Below are 19,438 nucleotides of genomic sequence, written 5' to 3'. Positions count from 1 at the left end.
CCTGCTCCATGGCGGACCATGCGAGGTGCTGCCTTGGGGGCAGTCTTCACTTTGTTTTACCTCTTTCAGCAGTTTTCTATTTGGCGAGCTTGTCCAATTCTTAGTCCTAGTATACTGCCTACTCTTATTGTTGAATAATTAGCTTGAATGTCACATTCTAGTTTTGGTCTTTACTAGAAAACTACTCTAAATCTTTCTCTTTCTGCATATGTACGACTTATAATATGAATTCTCCTAGGTGGCTTTCCCTTTTCTTTCTCCCAGAGGCTATGTTTGGGTGCCCAGAGGAGGTGAGCCTTTGTCATCAGGAAATTTCCAGCTCAATCCAAGCTGGTGGCTCCCTGTGCGTAAAACACATCATTATGCACTCAGATCAATGCGTAAGATATGATCATTGTACTCGTTTGAGTACATGCATGGGTATAACTTGCAGCACTTCTCCTTTGTAGTAAAGGGACATTATAGAAAAGTGCACTGAGAAGCCCAAACATCCGTCAGAAGAGCATTCCAGAGACACAGGGTCATAGAAACCTGACGATGTTCACTGGCAGTAAGAAGCAGGCTGAGGGCAGCATCGCTCAGCATTACCTGTTTTAAAGTAACGTTGATGTTGGGTGATGTGACCCGGCAGGGAATGACAAGCTCCCGCCCCTCGTGCATGTACAGAACTTCAGGAATCTCTGTGTACATCTCTACAAAAGGCTTGTCTGCATCTGCATGGGAAAAAAATGAAAAAAAGTTACATAAGTGATTGAAACACAAACATTTAGACATTATAGTGGGTAAGGTCATACAGACCCTGCCACAGCCACACCTTCTTCCCTTAACAAAATCTGTAAATTCATAGTCTTTGCCTGAATTTGCTTTTTTGTGTTTCCGGCCAGAAAAAAAGAGAGCTGCTCTGAGAAAAACTGATCTCCTGTTCCGTTCTTGGCCTTTGAGCAGGTTGCCCTCAAACCCCAACGTGCAATTGTGAGACAGGGGGCATCTCCATGAGGAGAAGCCAGCAACCTGCAGTGAGAAACCGGAATATTCTGCATAAACTTTACAAGCACAACTATGATAAGTGGCCCAAGAGACGCCCTCCAGCGCCTTTGCTAGGACTCAGAGAGCAGAGAGGCAGCCAAGAGGGCTTCTCTCTGGGAGAGTTAGAGAAGATGCAGGACGCACAGGTGTAGAGAGAGGATTAGCATTTGAATGACAGAAGCATGACTTCAGGGTTTTCCAGAATTTCCTGGCCTACTAAGAAGCTCTGAGCTGCTTAGGGGGAGGGCAAGAGGTAGGCAAAGGCCCGTTGAATCCTAAATGTAATTCATATGCACATTGAGTCTGTTTCTTTGGTATGCACTACTTACCTACTAAGAACCAAGTAGGTGCAAATGCCTGCACTGCTCTGGAAAAGGTTTTAAAAAGAATCACCAAAATACCTCCCTTAAGAGTGCGGCCTTGAGCCAGTCTCAGCGGCAAGGAGGATTCACACCACCTGTTCGGTTTCCCTGAAATTCCTCCAGGAAGCTGGAATGAGCGTCAGATCCATTCAGAAACATTCTCAGGGTCCACCCTGCCCTGGCCCTAGGAACCTGCCGCCATCCACAGGAAGGGAACTCATCAGGAGACAGGGGGTTCTGATTCTCCTCCCTGGGCTCCAGCCCAATACTCCAGGAGGGATCTGGGCCTGAAAGACCAACCAGGGCGCCACCTGCTTGCTGGTTCTCTCTCAGACCTGTAGGTTAGGGAGCTCATTTTGGGTGCTGAATGGAGAACGAATTGGAGAGAAATAAGAACAAGAAGCAGACAGTGGCTGCATAGAATAGGTAGTGCTATGGTGACTATTATGGGTTGAATTGTGTCTCTCCCCACCAAAAAAAAAAAAAAAAAAAGAAAAGAAAAAGAAAACAAAATCATTGAAGTTGTGATCCCAGTATATTTTTTAATATGAACTCATTTGGAAATAGTGGTGTTGCAAATGTAACAATCTAAACTAAATAGGGTAAGCCCCTAATCCAACATGACTGGTGTCTTTTAAAAGAGCTATCTGGGCAGGAGAGAGGGGAAGGAACCAGAGACTGATGTGGAGCAGCTACAAACCTAGGCATTGCAAGGACTGCAGGCAACCAACAGAGAGAGGAAGAGATAAGAAAGGGCTCCCTTAGGTTTCAGCTGGTCTTGGGCCCACCAACACCGTGATTTCAGACTTGTAATATTATAGAGAAAAGACTTAAAACAAGCAGACTGCATGTTGATGATAATTAATTTGGAGTGGTAATTTTATGGGCTATTTCCTTATTTAGCTTTTCTGTATTTGTCAGATTTTCTTGAGTGATCATTATTATTTTATAATATTTTAAGTGACTGAAGTTAAATTCAAATTCTAAAGCATCATGCAGTCTCACGGATAACTGTTTTGCCTTTGATTTACTTTAGCTTTGTCCTCTGCACTAAAATAAGACATTAACTGTCGCCACCAATAAAGTTATGTGTTTATTAGACATTCTCAAAGGTTATAGAACAAATGCAAAGAGAAAAGTTAATTATACAGAGACAAAGATTCCTTATCAGCATTAAATTCCTCCTTTAAATAAAGTTGCTGAGCTAGACATTTAGCTAGGAACCATTGGGGTTTGATCATTCCTTTCCTTCCTCCTGTGAGTCTATATTTTTGTCTCCTTTGTGAGTCCCAAGGTAAACACAAACACCAGGAAATGGTTTAATTCATTTAACTAAACTGTAAATCCTTCATATTTAATGTACTGTCTCCTTTAGCAACCATTTTCAACAAAGGACAGGGGCATAAAAAGTTCCTACAGGAAATAGTAAAGACCAGTGAAGTCATTTCTAGGCTAATGAATGCCAATCCCAAATGAAAACAGAAGGGGCTAATTCAGTATGCTTTTGAGTCTCTGTTTTGCCTTTGGATCACAAAAACACCTGAATTTTACTAGACCTCTTGGCCTTTAAAAGCCAATACCAATTTCAGTGCAGCAGTTGTATTCAAAGATGTCAGAATTTCGATGATTTGTCTTCTCTCAAACAATTCAAAACATATCATTTATATAGCATTCACTGGCAGCCTTATAAATCCAAGGGATTATATCTGTACACACACCACACACACACACACAAACAATACTCCCTGGGCTTATTAATAGTATATTTCCTCTGCAATTTGCTTCAAGGAAGGGCTAAGAATGAACTTGCCTGACATATTAGAATACAAACATATTTTGTTTTGTGGGACCATAGATACAGAAGAGGTCACGGTTCCATTAATATCACCAGTAAAACCACTTACTACTCCCGTTGGACACATTCGTCTTTGTCACAAAATTAAAAATGACTTCCAAAGCCAGCCAGCACTGCAGAGCGGCTTCCTGAGATGAAATTGGCTGGTTGTTGAAAGAGTAAGGAAGAACTACTCCAAAGACTGCCAATGTCCTGGCAGCTCAGACACACTGTCACCGGACTCATGCCAGCACATGGCTAGGTGGAGGTCATGCTGCCCCCACCCCACCGGACTCTCAGAGCTCAGAGCTGGGACAGGAAGCTGGCAGAGAATATGAGGTTTTCTCACCCAACGGGAGTAACTGGGCTGTCACTTATCTTTCAAGTCAACAAGTGGGCTTGAACACACAGGGAAAGATCAAACAGGGACCCTGGTTCAGAATGGAATGATGTCTATTTTTAAAATGTGTTTTTTCCTTTGGAAATCTGTAACCACATTGGCACATCAAGGTGCACGGATGGACGGAGGGGCTCTGGTGGGTCATCCTCACTCTACTCCACTTCTGACAGGTATCACCTGGGAGTTCTGCTGGCTCCCAGCAAACGGGTGACCCCCAAAAGGTAGGGAGCTTTTCTGACTTGAAGCGGAGTTCGAGAAAAAACGTGCATGTTCATAAACTTTTCCTTGATGTCCCTTCCCTTTATTTTCACTTCCCTTACCCCTGAGGGCTGGTCCTTTGCAGGATGTGATTTTTCTTACTGAGGGTGAAATGGAGGGGACAAAAAAATAAATAAGCATGGCTGGCATTGTGGCACAGCAAGTTAAGCCACCAATTGTGATGCTGGCATCCCATAGGGAGCAACGATTTGAGTCCCGGCTGCTCCACAGGCTTCCAGCTAAAGCACCTGGAAGATGCCCAAGTACTTGGGTCCCTGTCACCCATGTGGGAGACTAGGATAGCGTTCCTGGCTCCTGCCGTTGGCCTGGTCCTGGTCATTCAGGGGGGAAACTAGCAGATGGAAGATCTCTCTCTCTCTCTCTCTCTCTCTTTCTACTGTCTTTCAAATAAATACATCAGTAAATAAATCTTTTTCTGAAAAAAGAAAAGCAAATAAGCAGTCTTGTGGAGAGGGCGCTGCATAGACACAGGAGCCGTCACATTACATGGGCTGTCATGTTGTGGACCATGCCATGGTCTCAAGGACAGCTTGTTGGTTAGGAAACTGCTTCATTTGAAATATGTGCAAAAAAAATGGAAAACAGGAAGATTTTCACTGACAGACACTGCCCATCGAAGCTTTTGACAATTCAAACAGGGCTTTGGAGCAATCACCACAAAAGTTAACATCAGACAAAACAGAACTTAAAACAAGAAACGTTAGTAGAGATGAAGAGGAGGATTAAATGATGAGTTAGTGCACCAGAAAGCTGTAATTATAAACATATATGCACCTAACAACAGAGCTCCAAAACACATGAAGCACAGACTATCTGAAGGCAGAAACAATTCAAAAATAAGGGATGAAAGCTTCATTTATTTATTTATTTTTAAGGATTTATTTATTTGAGAAGCAGAGTTACAGAGAGAGAGAGATAGGGAGAGACAGAGAGGGGTCTTCCATCTGCTGGTTCACTCTCCAAATGGCTTCAATGGCTGGAGCTGGACCTATCTGAAGTCAGGAGCCAAAAAATTCTTCTAGATCTCCCATGCAGATGGCTCTTGGGCCATCTTTCATTGCTTTCCCATGCCATTAGCAGAGAGCTAGATTGGAAGTGAAGCAGCTGGGACACAAACTGGCACCAATATGGGATGCTGGCACTGCAGGTGAAGGCTTAACCTACCATGGCACAGTGCTGGCCCCAGGGGATGAAGACTTTACTATCCCACTTTCAGCAATTGGTACCACAATAAGACAGCAGGTTGAAATGGGAATAGAACACCAGAATAACACTGTTAACCAACTATAACTAACAGACATCTGAAAACACCCAACCCCATCACAGCAGGATATACATTTTTCTAAATTCACAGGAAAATAGTCTGCAAGATAGACTATACGCCAGGCTATAAAATAAACTTCAGTAAATTTAAAAGGACAGAAATAAAACAAAGTATATTGTTTAACTACATACATATTCGTGTGGAATAAAAGTAGAAGTCACTAACAAACAAATCTGGGAAATTAACAAATATGTGGAAATAAAACAACATGATCCTAACTAACCAAAGAGTCAAAGAAGAGATCAAAGGGAAAATTAAAAAATATTTTGAGGTGAATGAAGATGAAGACACAGCACACAAAAATTTTTCAATGAAGCTAAAACTGCTTAGAGGGAAACTTACAGCCATAAATGCCTATATTGAAAAAGAAGAAATACCTCAAATCTATAATAGCCTAAAGTTCTACCTAGGGCCCTGGGTGATGAAGAGCAAACCAAACCTGAAGCAAGAAGAAGGGAGAAAATAATAAAGGTTTGAGTGGAAATTAATGGAAAAGAGTCTAAAAACAACAGAAAAAAAATTAAGTGAAACCAGAAGTTGGCTCTTTAAAAAAATCTGGGCAAAAATGACAAAATTTTAGCTAGAGAGGCCAAGGAAAAAGAGATAAGACTCAAATTACTAGAATCAGAAATGAAACAGTGGACATTACTAAATTATGAACATATTAAAATAAGAAGCATTATAAGAGTATGTTATGTGACAATAAATTAGATATCATGACATGAACAAGTTCCTAGAAAGACACAAACTACTGACACTAACTCATTAAGAAATATTCAGAGAAAGGAAGGAAGGGGGGAATGGAGGGAGGGAGAGGAGCAAGAGGGAAATATTCTTCTTAGAATTGTGTCTGAAATACATGAAATCTGTTCTCTATGCTTATAAAATTTTAAAAGGAGAAAACATATCTTAAATAAAGCTATTGCAAAATAAGAAAAGAAGAAATAGCCAACACAAACAGGCCTCTATCAAGCGGTTGAACTTAAAAAACAAACAACAACAAAAACAAGAAAACCTGTCCACAAGGAAAAGCCTAGGGCCAGATGGCAAGTGAATTCTACTAAACTTAAAGAATCATTACTAATCCCTCACAGAGTTTTCCACAAACTAGAGAAGGGAAAGCTTCCCAACTCTCCCTGTGAGGCTGGTGTTACTACAACACCAAAACCAATGACATCACACTAAAAACACAGACCAGTATCTCTTATGAAAATGAATGCACAAACACTCAACAAAATTATAGCAAATTTAGTACAGGAATATGTAAGAATAATTATACACAATGACCAAGGGAGATTTGTTCCAGGAATAAAAGATTGATTTACTCTAACAATATAAATCAATGCAATCAATATACCATACCAGCAGACTAAAAACCAAAATCATAAAAAGTATCTGACGAAGTCCAAACCTCCTTCATGATAAAAACACTAGTGGTAGGATAAATATAAACAAAGTAGGAATAGAATAAATAGAATGAAAGAATGCAAAATGGTATCCATAACAAAGTACACAGAAAAATCATACTCTTAATGGCAAAGCATTGGATTTTTTCCCATAAGATCAGGAACAAGACAGGGCTGTGCACTCTTGCTGCTTTTATTCAGCAGTGTAGTAGAGGTTCTAACGAGGACAACTGGACAAGAAAAAAGAATAAAAATCACCCAGACTGCAAAGATCAAAATGGTGCAGGAACTTGGGAGAACAATTTCCACTTTCACAGGACATGATCTTAAAGAAAATCCTAAGGAATCCACTAAGAAACCATTAGAACCAGCAAGTGACTTCAGCAAGATTGTAGGACACAATGAAACCATGCAAAAAATGGATTTTATTTCTATATGCTTATAATGAATCATCTGAGAATGCAATTAAGAAAGCAAAATGAATAAAGCATAGTTTTGGAATATATCTAACAAAAGAAGTGCAACATTTATACAGAACACGGTGGAGAGAAATTAAAGATCTAGATCCATGGAAAAACACCCTACATTCAAGAATCATAGTACTGGTGTAAGGCCAGGCATACAGACAATGGAACAGAACCAAAATCCAGAAATAAATTCATGGATCCATTGTCGACTGCTTTTTAAAAAGTATCTGTCTATCTATCTATATTTATTTGAGGCCAGACAGAGAATGCCCGTCAGCTGGTTTACTTCCCAAATGCCTGCAATGGCCAGGGGGCTGAAGCCAGGAGCCAGGCACTCAATTCAGGCCTCCTACGTGCATGACAGGGACCCAATCATTAGAACCATTACCTCCTACTGCCTCCCACAATTCGCATTAGCAGGAAGCTGGAATAAGGATTTAGAGTGAGGATAGAACCTACACACTCCACTATGGGAAGCAGGCATCCCCACTGGCGTCTTCTTGGCCAGGCCAAATGGTCAACTACTTTTTGTTTTAATTTTACTTAAGTTATACAAGTTTCATACACTTCATGTATACAGATTTAGGAACATAGTGAGACTTCCCACCCTTGCCTAGCTCCCACCCATGCTCCAACCCTTCTTCCTCCTCCCTCTCCTATTCCCACACATAACTTTTACAAAGATCTACTGTGTTTATTTAATGATCATAAAGTTAACCGTACGCTAAGTAAATAGTTATACAGATAGTATGAAGAAAAAAAAATACTGCTCCTCAACAGAAGAGACAAGGGCTGTAAATGATCATCAAATCTCAAAACGTCCATTTCAGTCCAATACAATACATTTTAGGTACTCTATTAGTTACCCCAGATCAGGGAAGACATATGATATCTGTCTTTTGGGGACTGGCTTATTTCACTAAGTATAATGGTTTCTAGGGGCCAGTGCTGTGGCTTGGCAGGTAAAGCTGCCACCTGTGGTGCCAGCATCCCATATGGGCACCAGTTTGAGTCCTGGCTGCCCCACTTCCAATCCAGCTCTCTGCCATGGCCTGGTAAAGCAGTGGAAGATGCCCCAGGTCCTTGGGCCCCTGCACCCACGTGGGAGACCAAAAGAAGCCCCGGGCTTCTGGCTTCGTATCGGAACAGCTCTGGTCATTGCAGCTATCTGGGGAGTGAACCAGCGGATGGGAGACCCCCCGCCCCCCCCGCCTCTCCTTCTCTCTCTGTGTAACTCTGAGTTTCAAATAAATAAATAAATCTTTAAAAAAATAATGGTTTCTAGTCGACTACTTCTTCACAACACTACTTAATGGATAAAGAATAATGTTTTCAACAAATGTTGCTGATACAATTTCAAATGCAAAAGAATGGAGTTGTATCCTTACATCACACCGTACAAAAACATTAAACTAGATTTAAGACCTAAATGTGAAAGCTAACTACATACTTTTTAGAAGAAATCAGAAGTAAAGATTCATGATCTTAGATTTGCTCTTAAGAGTTTTTTATATGATAAAAAAAGAACAAAGAACAAAAGAAAGAAATAGGCAAATTGGAGTTCATCAAAATTTAAAACTGCTATGCCTCAAAAAAAATACTATCATGGCAGGAGTTGTGGTATAGTGTGTTAAGCTGCCACCTGTGACACCAGTATCCCATGTGGGCACCATTCTGAGTCCTGCGGTGCCGGCATCCCATATGGGCACTAGTTTGAGTCCTGGCTGTTCCACTTCCCATCCAGCCTTCTGCTAATGTGCCTGGGAAAGCAGTGAAAGATGGTCAAAGTAGTTGGACCCCTGAACCCATGTGGGAGACCCGTATGAAGTTCCTGGCTCTTGGCTTTTGCCTGGTCCAGCCCCTCATCATTGTGGTTATTTGGGGAGTAAACCAGCGGATGGAAGATTTATCTCTCTCTCTCTCTCTCTCTCTCTCTCTCTCTCTGTCTCTCCTTCTTTCTCTGTAACTTTGCCTTTTAATGAATAAATATTTAATAAATAAATAAAATAATAATAAAAATACTGTCTAGAAAATGAAAAGATAACTTCAGAATGGGAGAAAATATTTGCAAATTTTATATCCAATAAGGGAATTGTATATAGAATGTACAAAAATATTTTTAAGGTGTCCTGAACCTATTTTTAAAATTCAGATATATAATATATACTTTTGTATTTCAAATATATAAAATCTCTGTATATACATTATATTTATGTATTGTACATATGCATGTTAAATATATAAGGTTTATTTCTAATTTATATTATGTAAATTTCTATTTTACTTATTTCTTTTATTTGAGAGACAGAAACAGAGAGATGGTCTGTCTACTGGCTCACTCCTAGGCACTCAATTAGGCGTTCCACATGGGTGAAAGGGACCCATTCACTCAAGTCATCATCTACTGCTTCCCAGAGAGCACAGGAAGCTGGCTTGCAAGTACTGTAGCCAGGGCTGAAACCAGGCACTTCCACATGGATGCACACGTTCCAACCAGCTGCTTAATTGTGGCACCAAAAGGCTCACCCCAGGCTCTTAGAAAGGATGGCCCCCTGCTTTCTGAGGCGGAATGGTGCCCAGAGACCATCCAGGGTAAACTCCTGATCTTATAGGTCCTTAAGACCTTTCTCTCCCACGCCCCTCAGACATGTCCTCAGGCCTGCACTTGGTTGCCCCGAGTCAGTGGGAAGCGTAAGGAAGGTACACCCTCCTGCCTTCATGAGACGTTACGTTACTGGCCTGGTGTGTTCATGTCGTGCAGTCCGCATGTGATGTGCCATTGAGTTCTTCCCAGAGTGGCTGTCCTGACCACCCAGATGACTGCCGTAAAACAATCAGCTAGAATTGACCAAGTGTCACCACTCCAGTGGAGTCCAGATCCAGACTCAGAAGTCTGAGAGCTCTCAAAGGCTGGTCTAGAGATGTCAGACTCACACCTCAGGTGAGCAGAGAAAGTCGCTGCAGACTCAAGATGCTGCCTTAAACTTAAAAAATGTTACATTTCATTATCTGTATGGCACAAAATAGGAAGTACCCTTTTTTTTTTTTTTTTTTTGACAGGCAGAGTGGACAGTGAGAGAGAGAGACAGAGAGAAAGGTCTTCCTTTTGCCATTGGTTCACCCTCCAATGACCACTGCGGCCAGTGCACTGTGGCCGGCACACCGCGCTGATCCAAAGCCAGGAGCCAGGTGCTTCTCCTGGTCTCCCATGGGGTGCAGGGCCCAAGGACTTGGGCCATCCTCCACTGCACTCCCGGGCCATAGCAGAGAGCTGGCCTGGAAGGGGGGCAACCGGGACAGAATCCGGCGCCCCAACCGGGACTAGAACCCAGTGTGCCGGCGCCGCTAGGTGGAAGATTAGCCTATTGAGCCGCGGCGCCGGCTGGAAGTACCCTTTTTAAAAAAGATTGATTTGAAAGTCAGAGTTACGGAGAGAGAGAGAGGGAGAGATCTTCATCCACTGAGTCACACCCAGATGGTTACAACAGCCAGGGCTGGGCCAGGCGGAATACGTGGGGCCAGGAGCTTCTCCCAGGTCTCCCACACGGACAGCAGGGGCCCAAGCACTTGGGTCATCTTCCACTGCTTTTCTCAGACCATTAGCAGGGAGCTGGATCAGAACTGGAGGAGCCAGGACTACAAACAAGCACCCACTAGGATGTTGTTGTCTCAGGCAGCATCTTTACCTGCTATGCTAAAAAAAAAAAAAAAAAAAAAAAGCTCTTTCTCTACAATCTACCTCTCTGCAAAGAAAGATACATCATTTTGCTTTTTCCTTGAAGTCCTAGTGCCCCAGAGTGGACTCAGCACTAAGAGAAAATGAGAAGAGTTAAAAGGAGAGACAAGAACAGGGATGATGGTTCTGCCTCTCTCCTCCTTTCTCGTCCGTGAATTTGCTCCTCAGGACATAGAGGTATGGCAGCAGAGAATCAAGACAATCAACTCATCCCACATCTAGCAGAAGCTGGGCACATGGCACACAATCAACAGGTGTTTCTGGAGAAGACAGCACATGAAGCAAGGAGAAAAAGTGAACCTGGGACATAGGACGTTTCCAGCACTGTGCACAAGGCCAAGTCCATGCATTTGTACTTCTCACAGTCTAGCGGCATGGAACACCCACAGGAAAGTTCATTCGAGGAACAACCAGGTATGAAATTCTGCCTTGGAGCCAAGTGGGGAAACCATTAAAGAAAAAGAAAGAAAGAAAGAGTTTGTACCTAGGATCTAAATAAATTAGCTGAGAGCTCAGTAAGAGTGGAGGCAAGCTCAATGGAGCAGACGTCAGGAGGTCTCAGGCTGTGGGTGCCGGCCGCGTCGTCACACAGAGCTGGCCTGCTGGCTTCTGCCTTCTGCTCACCAGACGATGGACCTCAGCCACAGCTTCCTCTGGATGAACTGGGGCATCTCAAAAGAAAAGAAAAGAAAGAAAGAAGAAGACAGAGTAAGGAAAGGAGGCAGAGAGAGGGGAGGAAGGAGGGAGGGAGGGAGACGAACAGAAAGGAAGGGGGAAGGAGGCTCTCGAGGGGACCGCTCTAACTCTCGTACTGCCAAGGCTTTTGGCCAAGTCCCAGGGCCTATTATTCCCAGCTCTGCCTCTGAACCATAAAACTTTAAAACCGTCAAGGGACTTTTAAGACACCCTGATAGGGCCTCTCATGTTTCAGATGAGGAAAACGTGGTCCAGCGAGAACACGTCCCCAAGCACCGGAATAACAGAAACGGTCCAGCCAACACTGAATTCTCGGTTCTGATCTTAGACCACTCTCTGTGGCCGTCCCTCCAGGAGGCCCTGACGCTCGTCCGTGACTCAGCAGTCTGCAGAGAATCACACAGCCCGGGAGAAACGGGGGTCTTGAGATGGGAGTTCCACGGACCTTCCCGACAGACGTAGCAACATCAGCAGACTGAGAAGTTAAGTCTCAGCATCTGAGTGAAGCTGGCTCACTGGGCCCCACGGACTCTGTGGGAGACTCAGTGATAACCACAGCAAGTCCTGATTGACAGAGACCGGGGCGGAAATTCCCTCGCAGGTGCACTGGTGCTCAGTCAGGGTGGACACTGGCTTCTCCTAGGAGGTGGCCCTGCTGCACTCCATCAGAATGGCACTCCCTGCAGGGTCGCTTGCAGAGGGACTCAGGAGCCTGTGCCACAGTGGGACTCACTCCCTGGCTTCCTGAAACATGGGACAGGAACCTTCTAGACTCATGATGTGTTTTGTGTCCACTTGAAATGTTCCTACCAGGTGTCAATCTGGGAGGCAGGCAAGAAGGCAGGTGACTAGAGGAACTAGATGTGAGACAGGAGGAGTGGGAGTGGTTGAGAAGTGGGGGCATATGTAAAAGAGGTAGTCCCTGCTCACTGAAACCAATTGTTGCCAAGTGGGAAGAGACCCAGAATGGTTAGATTCTCTAGTTTTCAAAGATAAGCAGGAAGTCAGATTTTGTTTTAACGTGAACTCTTCCAATCCTTATTAAAGTATTGGCAGCCAAAGGCACTGGAACTGCCAATCAAGACGTGTGCCAGCTGCATTTGGCCTACACACTCCAGTCTGCACACCTGCACTGCACCCCTGCTCCCCACCCTGATTTCATATGGCACACAAATGTCAGAAGAAGCTGGAGTGGGACCAGTGGCTCCACTGTCAACCAGACCTGTGCCCAAGCCTTGATTTGATCATTTACAAAGGATACAACTTTGAACATGGTACCGGATGTATCCAACTTTTCTGTAAAAGGAGACAGAGACTAGAATTTATCTCCTTGGTTTGTTGAGGAAGGAGCCTGAGACAGAAATCAAGAAATGCTAATGACATACACACCAGGTGCTTAATGAATCTCAATAGTGGAAAGGTCCTGAGTCAGCACTGTCTCACCCAGTCTCACCAAGTGAGTGCCTGTCTAGTGCTTGAATACCTACACACACAGGGAGCTCACCATCTCCCAAGATGGTTCATTCCACTTTGGGAAAACTTTAAATGTTGAGAGTATTTCCTTCTGTCAAGCTGAAATCATCCTGTCCTGACTTCTTTGATTCTTACACAGTTTTTCTGCCATCAAAGATTATAAATCTGAAGCTTAACCTCTCTCATGGAAGGAAACCTTGAAGGGGACTCTCAGACTTGTGTCTCCTGTTTTCCCACCCACCTCAAGAAAAATAAGAAAGCTCTCAAGTTATTCAATCCTCATAACCCTATGAGTCGGGTACTCATTTTATAGGTAATGAAAATGAAGTATAGAGGAGTTAAGTAATTTGTTAGGAATTCCCGTGTTCAATGTCCCTCTAGAAGTATAAATTAAGCAGTAGGACCAGCATCACCTTTACTCCAGAAACACACATTTTTTCATGCAGCTCAATATTGGGCTCACTCTCTTGGTGAATGTGGAGTCCACTGAAAGCCTGAAGCCTTTCCCATGTGTGCTTTCTCAGCCATGGCTTTCCCCTAGAGCAGGAGTGTAGTTGGTGAGATTTGCAAGCTAAATACAGGCCTTTGCAGTTATTCCAGCTAAATCCCAGTTTGCTGATCCCAGGGCACTGTGCTAGTCTGTTGGGTATGGTTTTGGATTATGGTTCAGTCACATGATGTGTAAATGATGGCCCTGGATTTGCCTCATTTGCTTATTTCCTCTTCAAAGTCAAGGAAGCCGTGTTGGACTAATACAAACATAAAAGTCCATTTTTCTTTCTTTCACTGAACACATATTTCTTGGGCATTTTTTATGCACCAGACGATGCGCCAGGGCCTGGGTCTAGTGTGGTAAGCACGCTGAATCCAGCAGTGGTCTCCACAGAGCTCATCAGAGGTGAGTCCTGTGAGGATAGAGACAGTCAGTAGCAGAGCTCCTCTACCACTGCTAGTTCAGGGGAGCTTGGGTTAGCTTCCCAGAAGGGGTGATGTTTCACTTGAGTCCTGAAAAATGAGTGAGAATAAGCAGGCGCAGAAGAGCTTGGGGAATGGTGGGAAGTGTCCCAGGCACAGCATCCCTCATGCACTCCCCTCCACCTTCTCTTTTCCTATAGTAATTCTTCTTCCTGTAGTATAGCTCATTCTAATCTACTTTATTTGACCTATTAAATTGTAGGTCTCTTGGAAGTTGAGGCTATCATCTTTGTGCTTCCTACTCTGCTTGGCAGAGTGCCTTTCACACACAGAAATGACTACTGATTGGTGCTCCTTGGTGTTACATGATGTGTATTTTATCATTTACTCTCCTAAGAACTCCAGTAAGTAGTGCTCTTCTCAGTTTCTGGGTGAGGGAACCAAGGCTCGAAAGTTGATAAGAACAACCACAGGAACAATAAACTTTCACAGGAGGCATGCTGTCCACCACATGCTTTTCTATATGCTTTATATGTATACACTCCTGACTATGAGAGGTGACAAAGGTCAAGAAATTTGTTGCTTTCTCTGCTAAGTACTGCTTATATGACCTTGGGCAAGTTACTTAATCCTCCCAGTGAAACAGATGGATATGATAACATTCCCACTAAGATCAGGAAGGATGTCCCTTAGACTACTTTCCAACATCATGCTGCAAGTCCTAGCTAATGCAATAAGACAATAAAAGGAAATAAAAGGTGTACATTTCGGAAAGGAAAAAGTACAACTATCTTGGTTCACAGATAATATCGTCTATACAGACAATGCAATAGAATCAACAACAACAAAACTTTTAGAACGAATAAGTGATTAGAGCAAGTTGCAGTACACAAAACCAATATGCAAAAGTCAAATGTTTTCCATTATATGCCAGCAATGAACAAGTAGAATTTCAAATTAAAAGCACAATACCATTGGCAATAGCTCCCTCTGAGTGAAATACTTAAACATACATCTAAAAGAACATGTATAAGAATCAATACATGTGAGAGAAACTACAAAACTATGATTAATTTAACCAAAGAGAAACCAAATAATTGGAGAGATAGCCCATGTTCATGAATAAGAAGACTTAATATTGTCAAAAATGTCAGTTCTTCCTGATCTATAGATTCAGTGCAATCCCAATCAAAATCTCAAAGGTTATTTTGTGGATACTAAATTGACCCTAACATTTTTGTTGGAGACACAAGTGACCCAGAATAATGAAAACATAATTGAAGAAGAATAAAATGAAGCACTGATACTACTCGATATCAGGATTGCTCTAAAGACAGAGTAGTCAAGATGGTGTGATATTGGCAAAAGGACATATCAATGTAAAAGAGTAGAGAGTCTTTTTGGACTTCTGCATGCCCTTCTGTGTGCCCATGTAACAGAATCCACGGATCTTTGAAGAGGATCAAAAGCAATACAATAGAGCAAAGACAGCTTTTCAACAAATGGTACTGGGACAAATGGATATCGACATCCTTATACTTTCCACATAAATAAACTCAACATGACCATAAATTTCCTAGACTATTACATGGGAGACAACCTGGGTAACCAGGAGTATGGCAATGACTTTTTAAATACAATACCAAAGGCTTGATCCAGCAAAGAAAAAACTAATAAACTGAACTTCACCAAAATTCAAACTTTTACTATGCAAAAGAAACATCAAGAAAATGAGAAAATAAGCCAAAGACTAAGAAAAAAATGTGCAAAAGACATTATTGGTAAAAGACTGTTATCCAAAATAGACAAAGAATTCTTAAAACTCAGCACTACGAAATGGATTAGAAAAATGGACCAAGGTCCTTAACAAGCAGCTCATCAAAGAAGACATATAGATGGTAAATAAGCACATGGAAAGATGATTCACACCAGAAGTTATCAGGAAAATGCAAACTATAACAATAAGATACTGATACACACCTATTAGAATAGCCAGATCTACAACACTGACAACTCCAAATGCTGGTGAGGACATGGAAGGACAGAAACTGTCATTCATTGCTGATGGGCATGCAAAATGGCACAGTCACATTGGAAGATAGCTTGGCAGTGTCTTACAAAACTAAACAGTCTCTTATCATACAATCCAGCAATCATGTTTCTTAGTATTTACCCAAAGAAACTGAAAACTTAATGTCCACACAAAAACTTGAGTATGGATGTTTTTAACAGTATTCATGAGTATTTATGTACTTGTGAGTATACAAAATGCCTGGTGATATTCAGTTAATAATTGCCAAGACCTGGAAGCAACCAAAATATCCTTCAATAGGCGAATGAGTAAATAAACTGTGGTACATCCAGACAATGGAATATTTCTCAGGTCTAGGAAGGAATGAGCTATCAAGCCATGAAAAAACATAGAGGCGGGGCCGGCATGTGGTGTAGTGGGTAAAACCACCACCTGCAACACTGCCATCCCATCTAGGTGGGCGATTTGAGTCTTGGCTGCTCCACTTCAGATCCAGCTCCCTGCTAATGCACTTGAGAAATTGGGAAAAGATGGCCCAAGTGCTTGGGCCCCTGCACCCACATGGGAGACCTGGAAGAAGCTCCTGGCTCCTGGATTTGGCCTGGTATAGCCCTGGTCATTGCAGCCATCTGGGGAATGAACCAGCAGATGAAGATCTCTCTCTCACTCTCTCTCTCTCTCTCTCTCTGCTTTCAAGTAAATACAATAAATCTTTTTTTAAAAAAAGAAAGGAAAACCATAGAGGAACAATTAATACTTATTACTAGATGAAGGGAGCCCATCTGAGAAGGCTACAGACTGTGATTCCAACTACGTGCAGTTCAGAAAAGATAAAGGTATAGAAACAGTAGAAAGGATGTGTGGCTGCCAAGGCTTGGGAGAGAAGGGATGAACAGGCTGAGCACAGAGGATTTTTAGAGCAGTGAAGCTTCTCTGTATGATATCCTCATGATGGGTACATCATTTCTACCTTTTTTATAAACCCATAGAATGTACAGCACCTAGAGTGGACCCTAATGTTTTCAAGTCACTGGACTTTGGGTGATAACAATGCCTCATTGTAGGTTTATCAGTTGCAACAACTGCACCACTCTGGTTGATAACAGGGGAGGGAGCCTGGCTATGCACATGGGGGAAAGGGTTCTGTGGGAAATCTCTGCTTCTTTCTCTCAGTTTTGCTGTGAACTGAAACTGTTCTAAGAAAAAGCAAAGTGTTTTTAAAATAATAATAATAAAAAAGAAATAGGGGCCAGCCTTATGGCAGAGTGGATTAAGTTACCACCTGCAACACTGGCAACTCATATGCATGCCAGTTCAAGTCTTGGCTACTCCACTTCCAATGCAGCTTCCTGCTAATGTGCCCGGGAAAGCAGTGGAGGATGGTCCAACTACTTAGGCACCTACACGCATGTGGGAGAACCATATGGAGTCCCAGGCTTTTGGCTTCAGCCTGGCCCAGCTCCTACTGTTGTGGCCATTTGGGAAGTGAACCAGTGGATAGAAGATGCCTCTCCCTCTCACTCTCTCTATCTCTCCACCTCTTTCTTTTGAGTAAACAAATAAATCTTTAAAAATAAATTAATAAATAAATTTTTAAAAATATATACACAAATTTTTTAAATGATACTGCTACTTGATAGGAGTTGTTGTGTGAATGAAATCTGTTAACATATGCAAAGTACTTAGGATGGCAACCAGCAAAGGGTAAAACCTACTCAAATGTTCATCATTATTTCTATCAAACATTTTGTCCCAAGTCAAGGACCTAGCAAGTATTAGAATAGGGATTTGAAACCAATCTGGAGCCCAGATTCTGTGGTTTCAACTAGAGCATATTAATTGATACTTGATGAAGGAAGGAAGGAAGGGAGGGGTGTTTACTGCTTTAGTAAGTGGCCGAGTTTGAATAGCACAATCAGCCAGGCACATGACTGCCAGTGTAACTCTGCAGAAAGCACAAAATGATGAAACAACAAACATTTAAAGCAGTAAAGGAAAACTGTGAGTATCAGAATTGCAAGGACCATAAAGATCAAAACAGACCACCCCCTCATCCCGAGGCAGGGCAGGCATCTCGTTATCACTGGTAAAGTTATGAAATGTCAGGAACTTAAAGCCTTTTCAGCTTAAGGGGATTTCTTCCAAAAAAGTCCCTTGCTCATTTTTCTTCAAACGTTACTTGAAGGAGATTTTTCAAAATCCTTAAAACCATAAAGTTTTGATCCACTATTTTTGACACTTCTTGATTGTCAGGGAGAATGAAAGGTCACGGCCAATGTTATTGCCTTTGGATTTCCTTACTGCCTGGAGATTTCACAATTCTACCCCAGTCATCAACTTTTCAGAGTCATACGTTGTATCCAAGTGGCTCATTCATTCCAATTAATTTTGAGTATTTATGTAGTTCTACAAAATACCTGGAGATGCACAATTAGTTGTTCCTAGCAAGACTTAGCAGTGTGGCTCTACTGAGCTGGCACAACAAAATTCCCAATACGGAGTCTAGGGAGCATCAGGAACCCTTCCCTGAGAGAATGGCCTGAACATATGGCAGGTACCATCAAGTTTAAGGATGAAATTCCTAAGAATGCACTAGACGAACACCAGGTCAGGGGCCAAGGGAAAAACATGCAACGGTGACTGCCAACAGATTCACCAACACGAGTGGCTTCCAATCCTATTACAGGAGGGTGATTGGTCAAGGGCCCTTGGTGTTCAATGACAAAAATGTTTCTAGAGGGGAAATGTGAAATGGCAGGGCTTAAGGATATCAAGAATGTCTTCCATCAAATGCTCATGTAGCTGGAAAGGAAAGTGGTTAAGAATTAAGTTACTCTTGTCTAAACTCTCGCCATGTGGTCCTAATCAGCTGTCCCCCCGTGATGGATAGAATGGATAATCTCCTTCATTCTTCAGCCCTGGAGGGAGCACAGAGCCAGGATGCACAGGGTCTGTTTCCCAAGGAAAAATCTGCGATTCCAAACAACCTAGTCAGTGTATATCTTAAACCCTAGAAATATTTGTTTCCCTTCTTTCACAACTTAATCAAAATGGAAAAAAAAAAAAAAAAAAAAAAAAAGCCCACCGAAACCTGACCTTGCATTAGATTCTTGAAGACGCTGTAAGCAGACAGGCTGGAAAATTCCTAGGAATTCTTTCCCAATCATTTAAAGTTGAATTCTGCAAATGCAGATCAGCTGCACATTGCTGCTGTTTTAGGAAATCCATCTAGGTTTCCAGACACGTCATGCAGTGGCTGAGAGATAAATTTTGCTCACCCCATAATATTCACCTGTCTCCTGAACAAAAACAGCAGGTAAAGATGTGACCCACCACCCAATTCCCTGCTCCCTGGCGATGCCCAATGGTACAAGGGCTCAGGTGACTACTATGCTTGACAATGTGCCTGAGACCAACAATTTGGAAACACAAGTTTCAGAATTTAAGTGGAAGACCCACGTGTTAAGGACAGAGGTGAAGTGGGTAAG

The 19,438-nt window shown here is 42.4% G+C and overlaps 1 protein-coding gene across 2 annotated transcripts in view; it reads right to left on the bottom strand.

Annotated features, from left to right (window-relative positions):
- The window catches only part of FLT1 (fms related receptor tyrosine kinase 1), a 199,306-nt gene that overhangs the window by 136,537 nt on the left and 43,331 nt on the right, over positions 1 to 19,438 (bottom strand). For both annotated transcript variants that reach the window (XM_070049070.1, XM_070049071.1), the window contains exon 5: positions 589 to 713. In XM_070049070.1, the coding sequence (XP_069905171.1) occupies positions 589 to 713 (125 nt within the window). The remainder of the gene's footprint in view (positions 1 to 588; positions 714 to 19,438) is intronic.

This window comes from Oryctolagus cuniculus, chromosome 9 (assembly GCF_964237555.1).
Source record: "Oryctolagus cuniculus chromosome 9, mOryCun1.1, whole genome shotgun sequence".
NCBI lineage: Eukaryota > Metazoa > Chordata > Mammalia > Lagomorpha > Leporidae > Oryctolagus > Oryctolagus cuniculus.
The sequence above is the reverse complement of the archived record's forward strand: the minus strand, read 5'-3'. Positions and strand labels throughout refer to the sequence as shown.